General features: G+C 45.5%; 1 protein-coding gene across 2 annotated transcripts in view; it reads left to right on the top strand.

Annotated features, from left to right (window-relative positions):
* The window catches only part of TUBGCP2 (tubulin gamma complex associated protein 2), a 104,441-nt gene that overhangs the window by 12,112 nt on the left and 75,495 nt on the right, over nucleotides 1–16,834 (top strand). For both annotated transcript variants that reach the window (XM_056531204.1, XM_056531206.1), the window contains exons 4-6: nucleotides 5,910–6,083; nucleotides 6,397–6,556; nucleotides 8,958–9,165. In XM_056531204.1, the coding sequence (XP_056387179.1) occupies nucleotides 5,910–6,083; nucleotides 6,397–6,556; nucleotides 8,958–9,165 (542 nt within the window). The remainder of the gene's footprint in view (nucleotides 1–5,909; nucleotides 6,084–6,396; nucleotides 6,557–8,957; nucleotides 9,166–16,834) is intronic.

Below are 16,834 nucleotides of genomic sequence, written 5' to 3'. Positions count from 1 at the left end.
CAGGATTCCTGGGTCCAGGAGGTAGTTTCCCAGGGTTATCGCATAGAGTTCGCTTCTATGCCCCGGGATCGTTTTTTCCGGTCCCACCCCCCTCGGACCCCAGCTCTGGCTGCAGCTTTTCAGGTTGCCCTCCACAATCTTCTTTCCCAAGATGTGATTGTTCCGGTCCCTCCTCAGGACCGCTTCTCGGGGTTCTACTCGAACCTCTTCGTGGTCCCCAAGAAGGACGGCTCGGTTCGTCCGATCCTTGACCTCAAACTCCTGAACCGACACGTGCGCCTCAGGCATTTTCGGATGGAGTCTCTGAGTACGGTTGTGGCTTCAGTAAATCAAGGGGAGTTCCTCTCCTCTGTGGACATCCGGTATGCTCACCTACAAATTCCTATCTTCCCGGCCCACCACTGCTTCCTCAGGTTCGCTGTCCCCGGGGGTCATTTCCAATTTGTCGACCTACCTTTCGGGCTGGCTACTGCGCCCCGCATCTTTACCAAGACGTTAGCGGCAGTGGTGGCTCTTCTCCACTCTCGGGGCATCTCGATTCTTCCGTACCTGGACGACCTGCTCATCAAGGCGCCCTCCTTGGAGCAGAATCGGGCCAACCTCAGCATCACCCTCCAGACCCTCTCCAGGTTCCGTTGGATTGTCAACCACGAGAAGTCCCATCTGTCCCCATCCCAGTCCCTGGTTTTTCTGGGGCTCCACTTCGACACAGCGGCTGCTCGTGTCTCCCTGCCGGAGGACAAACTCCAGGCCCATTTCCCATCCGCACCTGCATGTCCGTTTTCGGGAAGATGGTAGCCGCCATGGATGCGGTGCCCTTCGCTCAATTCCGCTGCCGTCCTCTCCAATGGGCCATCCTGTCCCAGTGGGACAAGTCCCAGAATTGGCATGGAACAACAAAGCCTTGTGTGCTACTTTAAAAAAAAGGACTGTCCAGTAGAATAAAAGAGGCTCTTGCTGCACGTGATCCTCCGACTAACTTGTGTGAACTAATTCATCTAGCCACACATATTGATGTGCATTTTACCTAGAGGCAGGGAGAACTTCATACGCAAAGAGAACCTGCCCGAACATGGCATTTTCCTCACTTGGCACCCGTGTTCCAACGTCCACCTCTACAGTCGTCTTTGCCTCTTGCCGAAGAGGCTACGCAAGTGGATCGTACTCTTAATGCAGCTGGAAGGATCCCGACGACCCAATGAGAATTTGTGCCTATACTGTGCCAGTCCAGAGCACTTTCTCAAAGACTGTTCTTTACGTCCTCAGAAATGCGTCCGGGAAATGCTTGCATCTAGGGCACGTGGGAGAGGTGTCCCTAGATGTGAATACTACCTCTTCTTGCTTGATTATACCTGTTCAAATCTACACTTCTGCCAAGACTTCTTTCTTTGCTTCTGCATTCTTGGACTCCGGTTCCACTGGCAACTTCATTGATGCCTCTCTGGTACATGAATATTGTCTCCCTGTAACTCGTCTAGCCAAGCCTTTGTTAATTTCTTCAGTCAATGGACAAAATCTGGACTGTAAGGTGCTATACCACACAGAGCCTCTCATCATGCAAGTGGGAGTCTTGCATAAGGAAAAAATGTAATTCTACGTTCTTCCTCACTGTAGTTCTCAGCTACTTCTTGGTCTTCCTTGGCTCCAACATCATTCTCTGCAACTTGACTGGAAATCAGGAGAGATTACTCGCTGGGGACAGTCCGGCCAAGAGTAGTTTCTTCCTTTTCTCCTATGATTAGCCTGTCATCCCCTTATCAGGATTATTCTGATGTTTTCTGCGAAAAGCAGGCCGAGACTTTACCTCCACATTGTCCATAAAACTGCCCCATTGATTTACAGCCTTGAACAATGCCAGCACGCGGAAGAGTCTTTCCTTTGTCAGTTCCTGAGACTCAAGCCATGGAAAAATATATCCAGGAGAACCTCCAAAAAGGATTTATCCGAAAGTCCTCCTCCCCTGCTGGTGCAGGGTTCTTCTTTATAGGCAAGAAGGATGGTTCTCGCCGTCCATGTATTGATTATAGGGGTCTCAACAAAATCACGGTCAAAAATCGCTGTCCTCTTCCTCTGATCTCAGAACTTTTTGATAGTCTCTGGGGAGCCAAGGTTTTACTAAATTGGATTTGCTGGGAGCTTATAATCTGATTCGAATCCGAGAAGAAGACGAATGGAAAACGGCCTTTAATACCCGAGATGGACTTTTTGAATATCTTGTGATGCCATTTGGCCTTTGCAATGCTTTAGCTGTCTTTCAGGAATTCGTCAATGATATCTTCCAAGATCTTCTCTACACCTGTGTTGTCGTGTATCTTGATGACATCTTGATTTTCTCTTCCAACTTTGAGGAGCATCGTTCTCATGTTCGTAGAGTCATCTCTATGCCAAACTGGAGAAATGCCTATTTGAGAGGTCTAGTCTCCTGTTTCTCGGATACATTGTCTCCCATCAAGGCCTGCAGATGGATCCAGAGAAACAGTCTGCGGTTTTTGATTGGCCCCATCCTACTGGTCTTCGGGCTATTCAATGCTTTCTGGGATTTGCCAACTATTATCATCAGTTCATCCCACACTTCTCTTCCTTGGTCGCTCCTATTGTAGCTCTCACCAGAAAGAAATCTAACCTTAAGTCTTGGCCTTCAGAGGCCGAGGAGGCTTTCTCTCACCTAAAGTCTGCATTTGCTTCAGCTCCTGTGCTTTCAGAGGTTGACGCTTTGTCTGTAGGAGCTGGTGCCATTCTTACCCAGAAAAACTCCAAGGGCAAGACTGTAACCTGTGGTTTCTTTTCAAAAACCTTCTCGCCAGCAGAGAGGAATGACGCTATCAGAGATCGAGAACTTCTTGCTATAAACTAGCCCTTGAGGAGTGGCGACATTTGTTGGAAGGGTCTCCTCTTCCGGTCAGAATCTACTCAGACCACAAGAATCTCCTATACCTACAGTCTGCTCAGCATATGAATCCTCGCCAGGCAAGGTGGTCATTGTTCTTTTCCAGATTTAATTTCTTCATTCACTTCCGTCCAGCTAACAAGAATATCAGAGCTGATGCCCTTTCCAGATCCTCTGACGTTGTGGGTTTGGACTCATATTATTCCACCAGACCGTCTGATTTCTGCAGCTACTGACTATCTTCTGCATGTACCTCCTGGTAAATCCAATGTACGTGCCAGATTGAGATACAAAGTCCTGAAATGGGGTCATTATTCTTTATTAGCAGGTCATCCCGGAGTACGTAAGACGTTACTTCTAATCTCGCGTCACTATTGGTGGCCGCATCTGGAATGCGATGTCTCTGAATTTGTCCATTCCTGTGCACATGACAAAACTTCTCGACAAAAACCTGTGGGACTCTTACAACCATTGCCCATTCTGGAGACTCTATGGACTCGCATCGCTATGGATTTTATTACCGATCTTCCACCATCTCATAATAACACGGTCATCTGGGTTGTAGTTGATCGGTTTTCCAAAATGGCTCATTTCATCCCACTTCTCCTGGTCTTCCTTCTGCTCCACAGTTGGCGTGGCATTTCTTACAACATATTTTCCGTCTACATAGTCTACCAGAATGTATCGTCTCAGACAGCGGAGTTCAGTTTGTGTCCAAGTTCTGGTAAGCTCTCTGTACCAGTCTTGATATCCATCTGGACTTCTCTTCCTACCACCCTCAATCTAACGGTCAAGTGGAAAGGGTAAATCTGATTTATGAGACTTATCTTCGGCATTTTGCTTCTGCTCCTCAGGACGACTGGGTCGATATTCTCCTTCCCTGGGCCAAATTTTACTATAATCATAAGGAAGACGAGGACCTCTCCGTTTTTTTATTGTTTATGGTCATCCTCTCTGGTCTCCTCTTCCAGTTCAAGTTTCTTCTGGTGTCCCAGCTGTAGATGAACTTGTCCATTACTTCTCTTCCATTTGGCGACAGACTCGGCATTATTTGTCCCGGGCCTACTCTCGCATGAAAACCCAGGCTGATAAAGTTTGGTTATCTTCTAAGTACATTCGTTTCAATATTCCCAGCTACAAATTAGGTCCTGGATTTCTAGGTCCATTCGAGGTCTTACAAAAAATCAATGCAGTCTCGTACAAACTCCGGTTATCTCCTTCTCTCCATATTCCTAACTCTTTCCATGTGTCACTTCTCAAGCCTTTGGTTGTCAACCGTTACTCTCTAAAGAACACTGTTCCCACGCCCGTCTCAGGTTCCTCTGATGTCTACCAAGTCAAGGAGATCCTTGCCTCCAAAACCATGTGAGGGGGGGAAAAAGCTCTTCCTGGTTGACTGTAGGGGATTTGGTCCTGAGGAGAGATCCTGGGAAATTTTTGACCCAAAGGAAGAGGGGGAGACCAAGTGGGGGGGGGGGGGTACTGTTACACACTGCGCTCAGGCCGGCCATGAGCGCATCTCCCCTCACATGTCTCCTGTCGGCGGGCCGGCCGTGAGCACATTTCCCCTCAAATATCTGTCGGTGGGGCTCGGATTCGCATCGCGAGACGTGCCCGCATGCGAGTCCCAGCCTGTCACTCACCTCCGCCTTCTGCCTCCATCTCTCAGCTCCGGCACTCGTGCCCCCACCTCTGAAATTTAAAGGGCCAGTACGCCCATAAGCATGGTTTTCACCTGTGCCATTGTTATGTTTCTGCACCTCCCACATACCTCTGCCGGATCTTTGTTTCCCCCAGTGCCTTAGTGAAAGCGTTATACTGTGTTTCCTTGCTGTGTACCAGACCTCGAATTCCATGACCTGGCCATGTACTTTGCCGCCTTCCTACTGACCTTCTGTTACGTTCCTGTTTACGCTCCTGTGCTGCCGGCCCTGACCTCCTGCTTTCCAGACTATGTCCTGTCTCTTCCCTTCTGTACCTTGCATCACCTCAGCGGCCTGTGTCGAGTCGTGCCAGGGGTAGGGACCTGGGTGCTGCCTGCCGCAGCAAGACAATCCCGCTTTGCGGCAGGCTCTGGTAAAAACCAGCGGCACCTTAAACTCTGCTCCCTGGCACGGCCCGCGTCATCTACCACACAGGTCCAGCGGATCTATGACCTCTCGTGTTCCAGACTATTGTGGTCCAGCTGATCTACTTCCTCCCGAGTGCCAGTCGATTGTGGTGAGTCTAACAGTTATTAAAGAGTACCTGCCACTAAACTAATATTTTCTAAACCAACTCTGATTATATTCCCTAACTACTCCTAACACCCCTCCTGCCCTTAAAAAAATTGCCGAGCTTTAAAAAGCTCTGTATCATACCTTTCGCCTTGCTCACATTCTGTGAGCTCCTGGCAGGAGAAAGTGGGTGTTCCCGCAGCAGTACGATGTCACTGAAGCCTGCGAGAGCTGTGCCTCTCCATTCCCCACACCTACTTCCTGAGTTTGGTCTCCTGCCAGGCCAGGAGGAGACCAAACTGTTTGACTTGCGACAGGAAACAGAACAGAGCCACCTAGTGGCTGTTTTTTCGATCACGTTATAAACCTATAAAGGTTGAGCATTTTAACAGCAAGTAAATAACAAAGTATCTTATAATTACATAAGGAACAATATATTAAAAGTTTAGTTTGGTGACTGGTACTCTTTAAGCTGTATCACTTTCTACACTTAGATATGATCCATAGCAAGTGCAGTGTGATGCACTCCACCCTATGTTTCAGAAAAGCTAGAGGCATAATGGGAAATACAGGCTGAATTAGGGCATTGGTTATGTGTGAAAGCAAAAGGCAAAATGGCAAACAACCCATATTTTCCACATCAGCGAAAACAGTTATACACAACAAGGCATGCATATGAGCCTCTGTGTTATTCTTTTAAAAATTTCACTTTACAGGTAAAAATGTTGGAGTGCTTATGTTTCTTACTTGAAGAGATTAACGTTAATAAGGACTTTTTTTTTTCTATTCCCATCTTGTATCTACAGACCCTTCAATTTTTGCAACAGAATGCTAAAGACAGAGTGGAAATCACTACCATTACTACTGCCAATAGTAGCCTTCCTATTGCTCCCAGCTCCGCCAAGATTTCCATGCAAGAGCTTGAAGAGTTACGCAGGCAACTTGGAAGTGTAACAGCTTCAACAACCAGTGGCCCCCAGGTAAAGTTTACCTGTCTGATATTATCTTTAAATAATACATCTATATTTAAATCATGGGAAATGTATTTTGTTGGGGTTAATATGCCAGTCTTCAGCTCAATCTGTGCTTAGATTGAGTAACGTACACCAAATTAACTAAGTGACATAGACACATCTGTGGGTGTCTGCATGGCACAGACTGAAATCTACTTTTAAATATATGTGTGTTAAAAAACAACAACAAAAAAAACCATTTTGCATGCCTGAAAATTGAAGTGCAATGTTTAGTAAAGCTCCCCTTTTTTTTGCTAAAATTATTTATCTATTCTTTCAGCCAGTGGAGATTCTACGGAAACAACTGAGAGACAAACTGAACAAGAAGAATGTTGGACAACTAATTCCTGTGTTCCCACAATGGGTGTATGAGAGACCAGCTCTGATAGGAGATTTCTCTTCTATGTCTAGTACAAGTACAGATGTCACCGTGCCAATAGGTTTGTTGACTGTACTAGTGGCATGGAATCCTTGCTTAATCCATGTCAACTTTAATCAGTGTTAAAGGTGTGATCCAAATTTATAAAAAATGACAAAGTTCCTTGCATTTATTCCTCTTACTTATCCCTTGGGATTTTTTCCCATTTTGCCACTGTTACAAACTGGTATTGACTTGCATAGACTTTCACCATTTCAACAACGCAACATGAATAGTACTTTGAAAGTGCAAAATACCTTTTATTGTGAACAAATAACAAAAAAGTTCACATCTGTTGGATACATAAATATTCAACAGTTTGGTCTCATCTAACCTGGACACCTTCTTCCACATGTTTTTTTTCTTGCTGTGAAGGACAGCTTTGTGGATACAGTCCTATGGACAGATTCTCCCACCACAGCTGTTGATCTTTGCAGCTCCTCCAGAGTTACCATGGCCCTCTTGGGTGCTTCTCTGTTTACTTTTCTCCTTGCTTGGCTTGTCAGTTTAAATGGACTGCCTTGCTTTGGTAGGTTTGCAGTTGTGCTATATTCTTTCGATATTCTGTTTTTATGGTGCTCAATGAGATGTTCAAAGCTTGGAATATCTTTTTATAACCTAACATTGCTTTGAACCTGTCTAAAACTTTATCCTAAACCTATTTGGTAAGCTCATTGGTCTTCATGCTGCTGTTCGTATAGTAATGCCCTCTAACAAACTCTTCACAGAACAGGAGCATTTGTACTGAGATTAAATTGCAGACAGGGGGACCCAATTTACTAATTTTGTGACTTGTGAAGGTAGTTGGTCACACCAGAGCTTAGAGGTATCACAGTAAAGTAAAGTGGGTGAATACATATGTATTTAACATTTTTCAAGATTTTATTTGTAAATCATTTTGAAATCCATGTAATGTTTGCTCCCGCTTTCAAATGACGGACTATTTTTTTGTGTTGGTCCATTACATAAAATGTCATAATGTAGAACAGTCTAAAGTGGGGGAATACTTATGCAAGGCACTGTATCATCAAAGTGAATCGGTCAGCACATCTGCACTCTATTATCTGCAGACGTGCGCTGACAGATAATGGTGCAAAAACACAAATGTTACCTTTTTTTATATGAAGCGGAGGTGCAGCTGTGGCAGCTCAGTCCTTCCTCCGTGACACCTCAGTCCCAAATAATTTCCCTATTTTATGATTTCTGCAAAAGCCCGTAGCATTATAAAAGGTAATGTTTGTGTTATTGAGCCATTATCTGTCAGCACACATCTGCAGCTTATAGTGGGAAATCTATCAAAACCAGAGGCATTTTTAGAAATTAAAGAAACAAGCTGATTGGTTGCTATGGGCAACTTGTCAACTTTTCCTCTTCACAGGTTTTGATGAATTTCCCCCATGATTTTCAGATCGGCTGTTACTTTAAGAAATGCATTTTTTTTATGATTAGAAAGGATCTGACCTCTGGAACCTCCAGTGTCATTGTCAAAGGATCATACTGATAGTTTAGCACTGCACCCTCAGCACTGTTTTTTTTTTCTGCTTAGTGGCACCCTGACCACTGCTATGATGGGAATGTAATGTGGTCCCATTCAAATAAATAGGGCCAACTATGCGGAGGTGCATACCCTTGATGATAATGGGAATAAACCCCCCTTTAAAGGGGTACTCCACCCCTAGACATGTTATCCCCTAACTAAAGGATAGGGGATAATATGTCTGATCGTGGGGGTCCTGCCACTGGGACCCCACGCGATCTCAGGTGCAGCACACCAGTCATCTGGTGCACAGAGCAAACTCTTCTCCGTGCTGGACAATGGGGGACCTCAGCCGCCACGCCCCCTTCCATTCGCGCCTATGGGATGAAGCGTGACTGCTATGTACTAGCCATCATGCCCCCCTCCCATAGACATGAATCAAGGGGGTGTGTCGTTACATTTCGAACACTGAAGCTCCAGGCTTCAGTGTTCCTGAACGCCGCAGCGCCAGCCTGAAGATCGCTGGGACCCCCCCCGTGATCTCCAGCACGCCACCCCAGTCATCTGGTGCACGGAACAAATTCTGCTCTGTGCTGGATGATGGGGTACCACAGCCGTCACACCCCTACCATTCACGCCTATGGGAGGAGGAGTGAGGGCTTTGTCCTACCCGTAACGCCCCCCTCCCATAGACCTGAATGGATGGGGCGTAGCGTGATGTCACAAACACGGAAGCCCCAGGCTTCCGTGTTCATGAACACCACAGCGCCAGCCCAGAGATCCGCCACAATAATACATGTTATCCCCTATCCTTTGGATAGGGAATAACACGTCTAGGGGTTGAGTACCCCTGTTGAATTTCTACATTGTCTATAAGCATGTATTCGTAATTGTGTCAACTTAACTGTTTCACCAGTGTCTATTTTTATTTTTGTATGGACTTTAGGAGCCCTTCCTCTTCCCTCCCAGGAAGCAGCCATAGTTGAGGACCTACTATATGTTCTGATTGGAGTTGATGGACGGTATATTACTGCACAGCCCATAGTGGGACATCAAATACGTTCTTTCTCAGTGGACCCAAACCTAGATATGTCTGTAAAAGAACTTGTGAACAGGATACTACCTGTGGCTTCCAGTTATTCTACTGTTACCAGGTACTAAAATGATGCAATTATTCAAACAACTGATTGATAGAATTAATACAAAATATTGGGTAATTCCATTCTCTAGTATAATTTTTCCTATATATATAGTTTCATTCTATAGATAAAAATGATTGCTGGCTAGCAACCTTTTATTCCATTGTCCTGTGTTTTGTATTTTAATCAGATTAATTTTTATTGAAATGCGAAACAAATAACATACCAGTATACAATAGGACAATATACGGTAGTCTGAAGTTACAAACAGGCGTTGTTATACATAGCAGTCAATACAAACTTTCTTTTCCACTTCTACCTGGACTACAAATCATTGTCTACTATAATATATATATATATATATATATATATATATAATCTTTATTAGAAAATGTAATGAAGATTGAGGGGTTCTGTTTGTCTCCACGACAACACCCCGAGATTGCCTCTTCCTTATTGGACAGGAAAAACACTGAGAAGTTTAAAGGCCCTCCCTTTTCTCTACATCTAAGTGTTTTTCCTGTCCCGATCCAGACAGGTAATCTGAGAGGTGCGGGAGACCTTTTTTGTGCCCTCAGAAAAACTTTTATTCCCCCACACATCCATGTGAGCTTATGCACAGGGGCACGGTGGCAGGAGTTTGGATCTGGGTGCCCTTCTCCCATCCTTGTGTGCTCAACTTCTATGTGAAGCCCATTGCGCTCCAAAAGAAACCGTGCTGACATCACCTCCGGCCGGGAGCTGGATCACGTGATTCAGCCTACCCTATCAGAATCAATAGTGGGGTTTTCAAATGCTGAACAGATTAATAAATATAAAATCCTCCTGGAACCAGCATTCTTGCTTCCTCTGGATGAGAAATCTGATGCAAGATCCTTCAGTGCCAGGATGTCCAGGGCAGCAAGAGAACCTGAGGTTGATATGCAACAAAATCCGGGAACTGTGAGTACTGAGGGCCAGTGGTTTTACCCAGACATATCTTAAGGAGGTACATGTTTATCCATCCTCCCTTTCTCTTTTTTTTAAAGAGAAACTGATTCTAACACAGCCCCCAGTAAACCCGAATCTACTAGAAAGAAATGCGTAGTTACATAGTTTATTAGGTTCAAAAAGGACCAGAGTCCATCAAGTTCAACCTATGTCCCTGCATATTTACAAAGCTCATGTCGGGGGTGATTGCTCTCCTAAGGAGGGAGGCTATTGTAGTTTTTCATACCTGGATGACATATTGGTTGTGGCAGATTTTGGTCTTAAATTACAAATTCATGTTCCAAAGATGATTCAGCCCTTTAGGATCTGGGCTGGTTTCTGAATCTGCAAAAATCAAATCTAACACCCAGCAACAGGAAGTTCTTTTAGACTTCGTGCCAAGAGAATAGGGATTCAGGGTTTGGTGGCATGGTTTTGCTCCCAGAAATTCTGCTCCATAAGGACTGCAATGTCAGTTCAATGTCAGGGCCATCTAAAAGCCTGTACATCTTCAGTGAGGTGGGCCCAATTCCATTCAAGGTAACTTCAGAAATGGATTCTGTCTGTCTCAGACTTTATTAGAGAGGAGAGTAGTCATTCCTCAGATCCTAAAGCCCGAGCTAGCCTGCCTTCACATGGAGTTAGGAAGCACACGGCTTGGACCAAGTAGTCTAGGGGAAGTGGACTCAGGCTCTAGCTCAAAGAACTTCAAATCTGAGTGAACTGGGAGCAATTTGGATGATGTTCCAACATTTAGAACAGTTATGCAGGGACAGACACATACTCATCTACTCCGACAACACAACAGCTGTAGCATTTATCTGTCACCAAGGGGGACCCAGATGCAGTCCATTACTGTCAATTGCAAGACATATATTTTCTGGGGCGGAATCTACGGTGCTGTCAATCAAAGCAGTACATCTCAAGGGAGTGTGGAACTTGCAAGCAGACTTCCTCATCAGCTAACTTTATGATCCGGGAGAATGGACATTAGCAGATTGGGCATTCAAGATGATAGTAAAGAAGTGGGGACTTCTTCAAATAGATATGTTTGCATAAAAACGCAACGTACCTGACCCTCAAAACTGTTTTTTTTTTTTTTTTTGTGGTTGTTACTTCAGCTTGTAGTGTTAGTGAGATTCAAGCTCTCTCTATCCAACAACCTTTTGTTAGGGTAGTAGAGGAGACTGTGTTTAAACTGGACCCCAATGTTATGCCAGAAGTGTCATCTTTCTATCATAGATCTCAGGATATCATTATTCGTAGGAGTACTTTGGGGTTAGATGTGCTGCTCTTAACTATATAGAGGTTATCAATTCTTGGAGGAAGGATAGGAATCTCTTTTTTTACAGTTTACAGGCTCTAACAAGGGTAAGAAGGCCTCGAAAAGTTAATTTGCCAGATGGATGCGGTTAGCCATATCCAAATTCCAGTGCGGAATTTTCTGAGCTATTAAAGCATCACATTTCTGCCTGCACAGTTAAAGGGGTACTCCGGTGAAAACCTTTTTTCTTTTAAATCAACTGGTGGCAGAAAGTTAAACATATTTGTAAATAACTTCTATTAAAAAAATCTTAATCCTTCCAGTACTTACTAGCTGCTGAATACTACAGAGGAAATTCCTTTCTTTTTGGAACACTGATGACATCACGACCACAGTGCTCTCTGCTGACATCTCTGTCCATTTTAGGAACCATGCAAAGCAGATGTATGCTAAGGGCAGCATGGTGGCTCAGTGGCTAGCACTGCTGCCTTGCAGTGCTGGGGGCTTGGGTTCAAATCCCACTTATGACAACAATAAATAAAGCATTATTATTATTATTATTATTATAACGTCAGCAGAGAGAACTGTGGTTGTGATGTCATCAGAGAGCATTCCAAAAAGAAAATAATTTCCTCTGTAGTATTCAGCAGCTAATAGGTACAGGAAGGATTAAGATTTTTTAATAGAAGTAATTTACAAATATGTATAACTTTCTGCCACCAGTTGATTTAAAAGAAAAAAGGTTTTCACCAGAGTACCCCTTTAACAGTGTAAGCACAGAAAACCACCCAGTCCAAAACTGCTGATATTTATCACATTCCAGAAAAAAATAGATTACAGCACAAAATTTTATCTGTTGCACAGCTTCATAGGGGGGAAAAAATAAGTTATAAGGGTCAGAACATGGACAGGTTTTTTTTTATTTTATTTATTTTTTATTATAACAAAAGTTTGGCATCGTTGGAATCATACTGACCAGTAGAATAAATCTAGCATGTTTGTTTTGCCATATGTTAAGTTCAAGAAAATTATTGCCACACGCAATTGTGAATTGCATTTTTTTTTTTTTTTTTTTTTTAATATTGGCCTCCAAATTGTTTTTGTTTACAGCTTTATTATACATTATAGGGTAAAATTAAGGATACCAGTAAAAAGTACAACTTGCCCTGCAAAAAAACTCTCATACGAGGGAAAAATGAATACCGTATGTAAAAACTACCTCGCTCCCTGTAAATTTTCCAGTTCCCCACTAAATGTTCCAGCTGATACTTTTGAGACAGACTCTTCTCGGCAGGGACAACCTGCTCAGCCAATCATTGTCTGTGACTGACTGCAGCCGGAGTGTTCAGCAGGGGACGGGAAGACATCATTGGGGAGTCCCCATTGGGGAGTAAGGTAGGCAAGCATGTGTTTTCTTTTTTGTCTATGCGGCCCCAGCAACATATAAACAATTTCTGGTATCTGGATAACCCCTTTAAAGGGGTACTCCGCACCCCTGAACATATTATCCCCTATCCAAAGGATAGGGGATAAGATGTCAGATCGCCAGGGTCCCGCTGCTGGGGACCCCCGGGATCTCGGCTGCAGCACCCACCTGTACGGCTTCCACCTCACACCGGCAACGCTGGAGGCTTCGGATCCCGACCACAATGGCGGAAGAGCGTTACGTCACGACTCCCCCGTGTGACGTCATGCCCCGGCCCTCAATGAAAGTCTATGGGAGGGGTCGTGACGGACCTCCCATAGACTTGCATTGAGGGGGCGGGGCGTGACGTCACACGGGGCGAAGTCGTGACATCACGCTCTTCCGCCATTGTGGTCGGGATCCGAAGCCTCCAGCGTTGCCGGGGGAAATTTTCAAGGTACGGGACTTTATAAATTGTAGCACTAGTGGTGTAATCTATATTGCAATTTGCCCATGTGCTTTAAAATATGTGGGCAAAACAAGAAGGGCATTGAAAACTCGCATACTGGAACATCTGGGAGATGTTAGGCATAATATGGATAAACCCCTTGCACGACACATAAATTTGATACATCATGGTGATGTGAGGAATCTCAGATTTATGGGTATAGAGAAAGTTTGGCCCTCACCTAGAGGGGGAGATATGGACCAACTCCTACTACAAAAGGAATGTCGTTGGATTCACAAGTTGGACACAGTAACTCCGAAGGGCTTAAACGACCATCTCAACTTTGCTTGTTTCTTATAATTATACATCTATTGACACCTTCCCCCCTCACAGCGGTATGAGTAGGAAGTTTAGTGGAGACTGTAGCTAGTCTTGAGGTAGAAATACCGCTTACAATAGGGTCAAGTTTGAGGCAAGTAGGAGTCATCCTGAGCGGGGCCGCCCTTTTTAGGGCGTCATACTCCGCCTAGGTAGTTAGGGTCTTCATAGTTAGAAATAGGTACAGAGGTTAGGTTCACTAGGTCCATGTCTGATATCGCCCCTCCCCCTTTTCTCAATAGGGATAACCCCCTTGGGGGGACGGTGTCTTCATTTAATTATCTAAATACTAACCTCGGATATATATATTTAATGCTTCTAACAAACAACTCTCTATTCCGTACTGAGATTCACCATATGATAAAACCTTGTGTCGCTGCTATCAACTAAAATCATAGAACAACAATTTATCTATGGGGGATAGGGGGACACATGTAGGAAGGGGTTCAATATTAATATCTTTATGGGCTATGTGATCTTATTTACTTCCAGGGACCCAGTATTCGTCTGAGAATAGTGAATACCTTGAGTTCACATCGCCCTATTTAATCCCTCCCTCCAACACTTTCCCCCCTCCCCTCCCCTTTTCTCCAGCCTCCTCCTTCCCCGTCCCCTCCATGTTCATCTTTGGTTTATCTAATTTGTCCCGATGTGTCTTGCATCTTTCAGATGCAATTATGTATTTATCTGCCATACTTCCGTGCTCTTAGACAGTACGTTAAATCTACAAAAAATATAAATAGTAACCAGTATACTTTTATCTGGCCAGAAATCACGTGATAGTCTCTGGTTAGCAACAGTGCCGCGTCCTGACAACTAATACGCCCAACTGCGTCATCACGGGTGGGCGTTTTACAGTGACGTCATGGCCGTGCGACCGGATATGATGACAGACGCCGGGATCCTTGGCACGGAGGCACAGGAAGCCGCAAAAACAAGCCGGCTCCCCGCCACTGCGGGTGTTGCTCCGTCCAAGGATCCTGACCAGGCGAAAGGAATCGTAAGTACCGCATAGCGGTCTGTTGTCCTTTTTCAGGTACCGTAGTACAAATTCTGACAGGTCCGTACATGTATACATTTTTTTTCCCTAGGAAACTAAACTATGGGGAACGGACCTGTGAGTAATATATACAAAATAGACATCCTCTACGAATGTGTAAGATCTATAATCATGCTGAAACGAGGTATGGTTTGTGCTTTATTTTCAGGTATGAAGGAGATGTGACCCCTGCTGGACTGTCTGACCTATATGCCTGTGTCTAAATAAGAATATTTATCTACCGTATTTTTCGCCATATAAGACGCTCCGGCATATAAGGCGCACCCAATTTTAAAGGAGGAAAATCTAGAAAAAAAAGATTCTGAACCAAATACTGTAGTAAAATATTTTATATCAGTATAGTTCCCCCACAATAGTTGGCAGTATAGTTCCCCCACAATGGTAGGCAGCTCCTCCCCCCTCCCCCCCACAATAGTTGGCAGTATAGTTCCCCCACAACAGTAGGCAGCTCCTTCCCCCTCCCCCCCACAATGATTGGCAGTATAGTTCCCCCACAATAATTGGCAGTATAGTTCCCCCACAATGGTAGGCAGCTCCTCCCCCCCTCCCCCCCACAATGGTTGGCAGTATAGTTCCCCCACAATAGTTGGCAGTATAGTTCCCCCACAATGGTAGGCAGCTCCTCCCCCCTCCCCCCCACAATGGTTGGCAGTATAGTTCCCCCACAATAGTTGGCAGTATAGTTCCCCCACAATAGTTGGCTGTATAGTTCCCCCACAATGGTTGGCACTGGCAGCTCCCCCCCCCCACAATAGTTGGCAGTATAGTTCCCCCACAATGGTAGGCAGCTCCTCCCCCCTCCCCCCCACAATGGTTGGCAGTATAGTTCCCCCACAATAGTTGGCAGTATAGTTCCCCCACAATGGTAGGCACTGGCAGCTCCCCCCCCCCACAATAGTTGGCAGTATAGTTCCCCCACAATGGTAGGCAGCTTCCCCCCCCCCTCCAAAATGGTAGGCAGCTCCCCCCCCCCCCCCACAATGGTTGGCAGTATAGTTCCCCCACAATGGTTGGCAGTATAGTTCCCCCACAATGGTTGGCAGTATAGTTCCCCCACAATGGTTGGCAGTATAGTTCCCCCCACAATGGTTGGCAGTATAGTTCCCCCACAATGGCTGGCAGTATAGTTCCCCCGCAATAGTAGGCAGCTCCCCCCCACAGACATACAGCTTCAAGCCATATACAGTGTATGGCTGGAGGCTGTATCTCTGTGTGCTGCCCCCACAGTGTTCTGGTCACCGCTCCTCTGGCCCAGTGTCACATCTACTGCTATGGCCTATGGACCATAGCAGTAGGTGCCGGGACCGGAGGAGCGGTAACCGGAACGCTGAAGATTACACACCGCCGGTCACTCACCAGGCCCCGGTCGGCGTGCGTCTTCCTCCGGTCCTCTATGGTTGTACGCACGGGACGTCACTCAGGTCCCGTGCGTACAACCATAGAGAGGCGGATTATCGCAGGAAGACCGGAGGAGGACGCGCATCGGCCGGGGAATGGTGAGTGACCCGCGGACATCCTTATGTCCCGAAAAGATTTTTCGGGACATAGGGATGTCCGGCATAGGAAAACCTATGATTTTATCTGCCCGGGCCGGCTCCTGTGTGCGGCTGCAGGCGGGGGCCGGCCAGAGCAGGTAAAAACTAATACTGTATATTAAAAACCAGGGGGCCTCCAGCTGTTGTGAAACTACAACTACCAGCATGCCCAGACAGCCTTTGCCGGTCCGGGCATGCTGGTAGTTGTAGTTTCAGAACAGCTGGAGGCCCCCTGGTTTTTAGTATACAGTTATTAGTAATTCACTTGCCCGGCGCCCGGAACTGTATGTTCCAGGCGTAGGGCAATAAACATAGCTGGTGTGAGGTGAAAAATTCACCGGCGGTCATGAGGCTGCTGCGGGTGGGGAGCGGGTAGTCAGCGCTGTACCGCACCGCCGCAGCCTCTGTACTAACCGCTGACTTCCCGCTCTCGCCCGCAACAGCCTCGGGCGTATATTCGCCGTATAAGACGCACCAACTTTTCCCCCCACGTTTTGGGGAAGAAAAAGTGCGTCTTATACGGCGAAAAATACGGTATATATTTTTGCATACTATGAATTTGATAGTGGTATATCTATCTCTCCTGAGGACGTCACATTATTGTGATAGAAACGCGTTGAGAGTT

Source organism: Hyla sarda, chromosome 7 (genome assembly GCF_029499605.1).
Source record: "Hyla sarda isolate aHylSar1 chromosome 7, aHylSar1.hap1, whole genome shotgun sequence".
NCBI classification, from domain to species: Eukaryota; Metazoa; Chordata; class Amphibia; order Anura; family Hylidae; genus Hyla; species Hyla sarda.
This window is presented reverse-complemented; position numbering and strand designations above follow the sequence as displayed.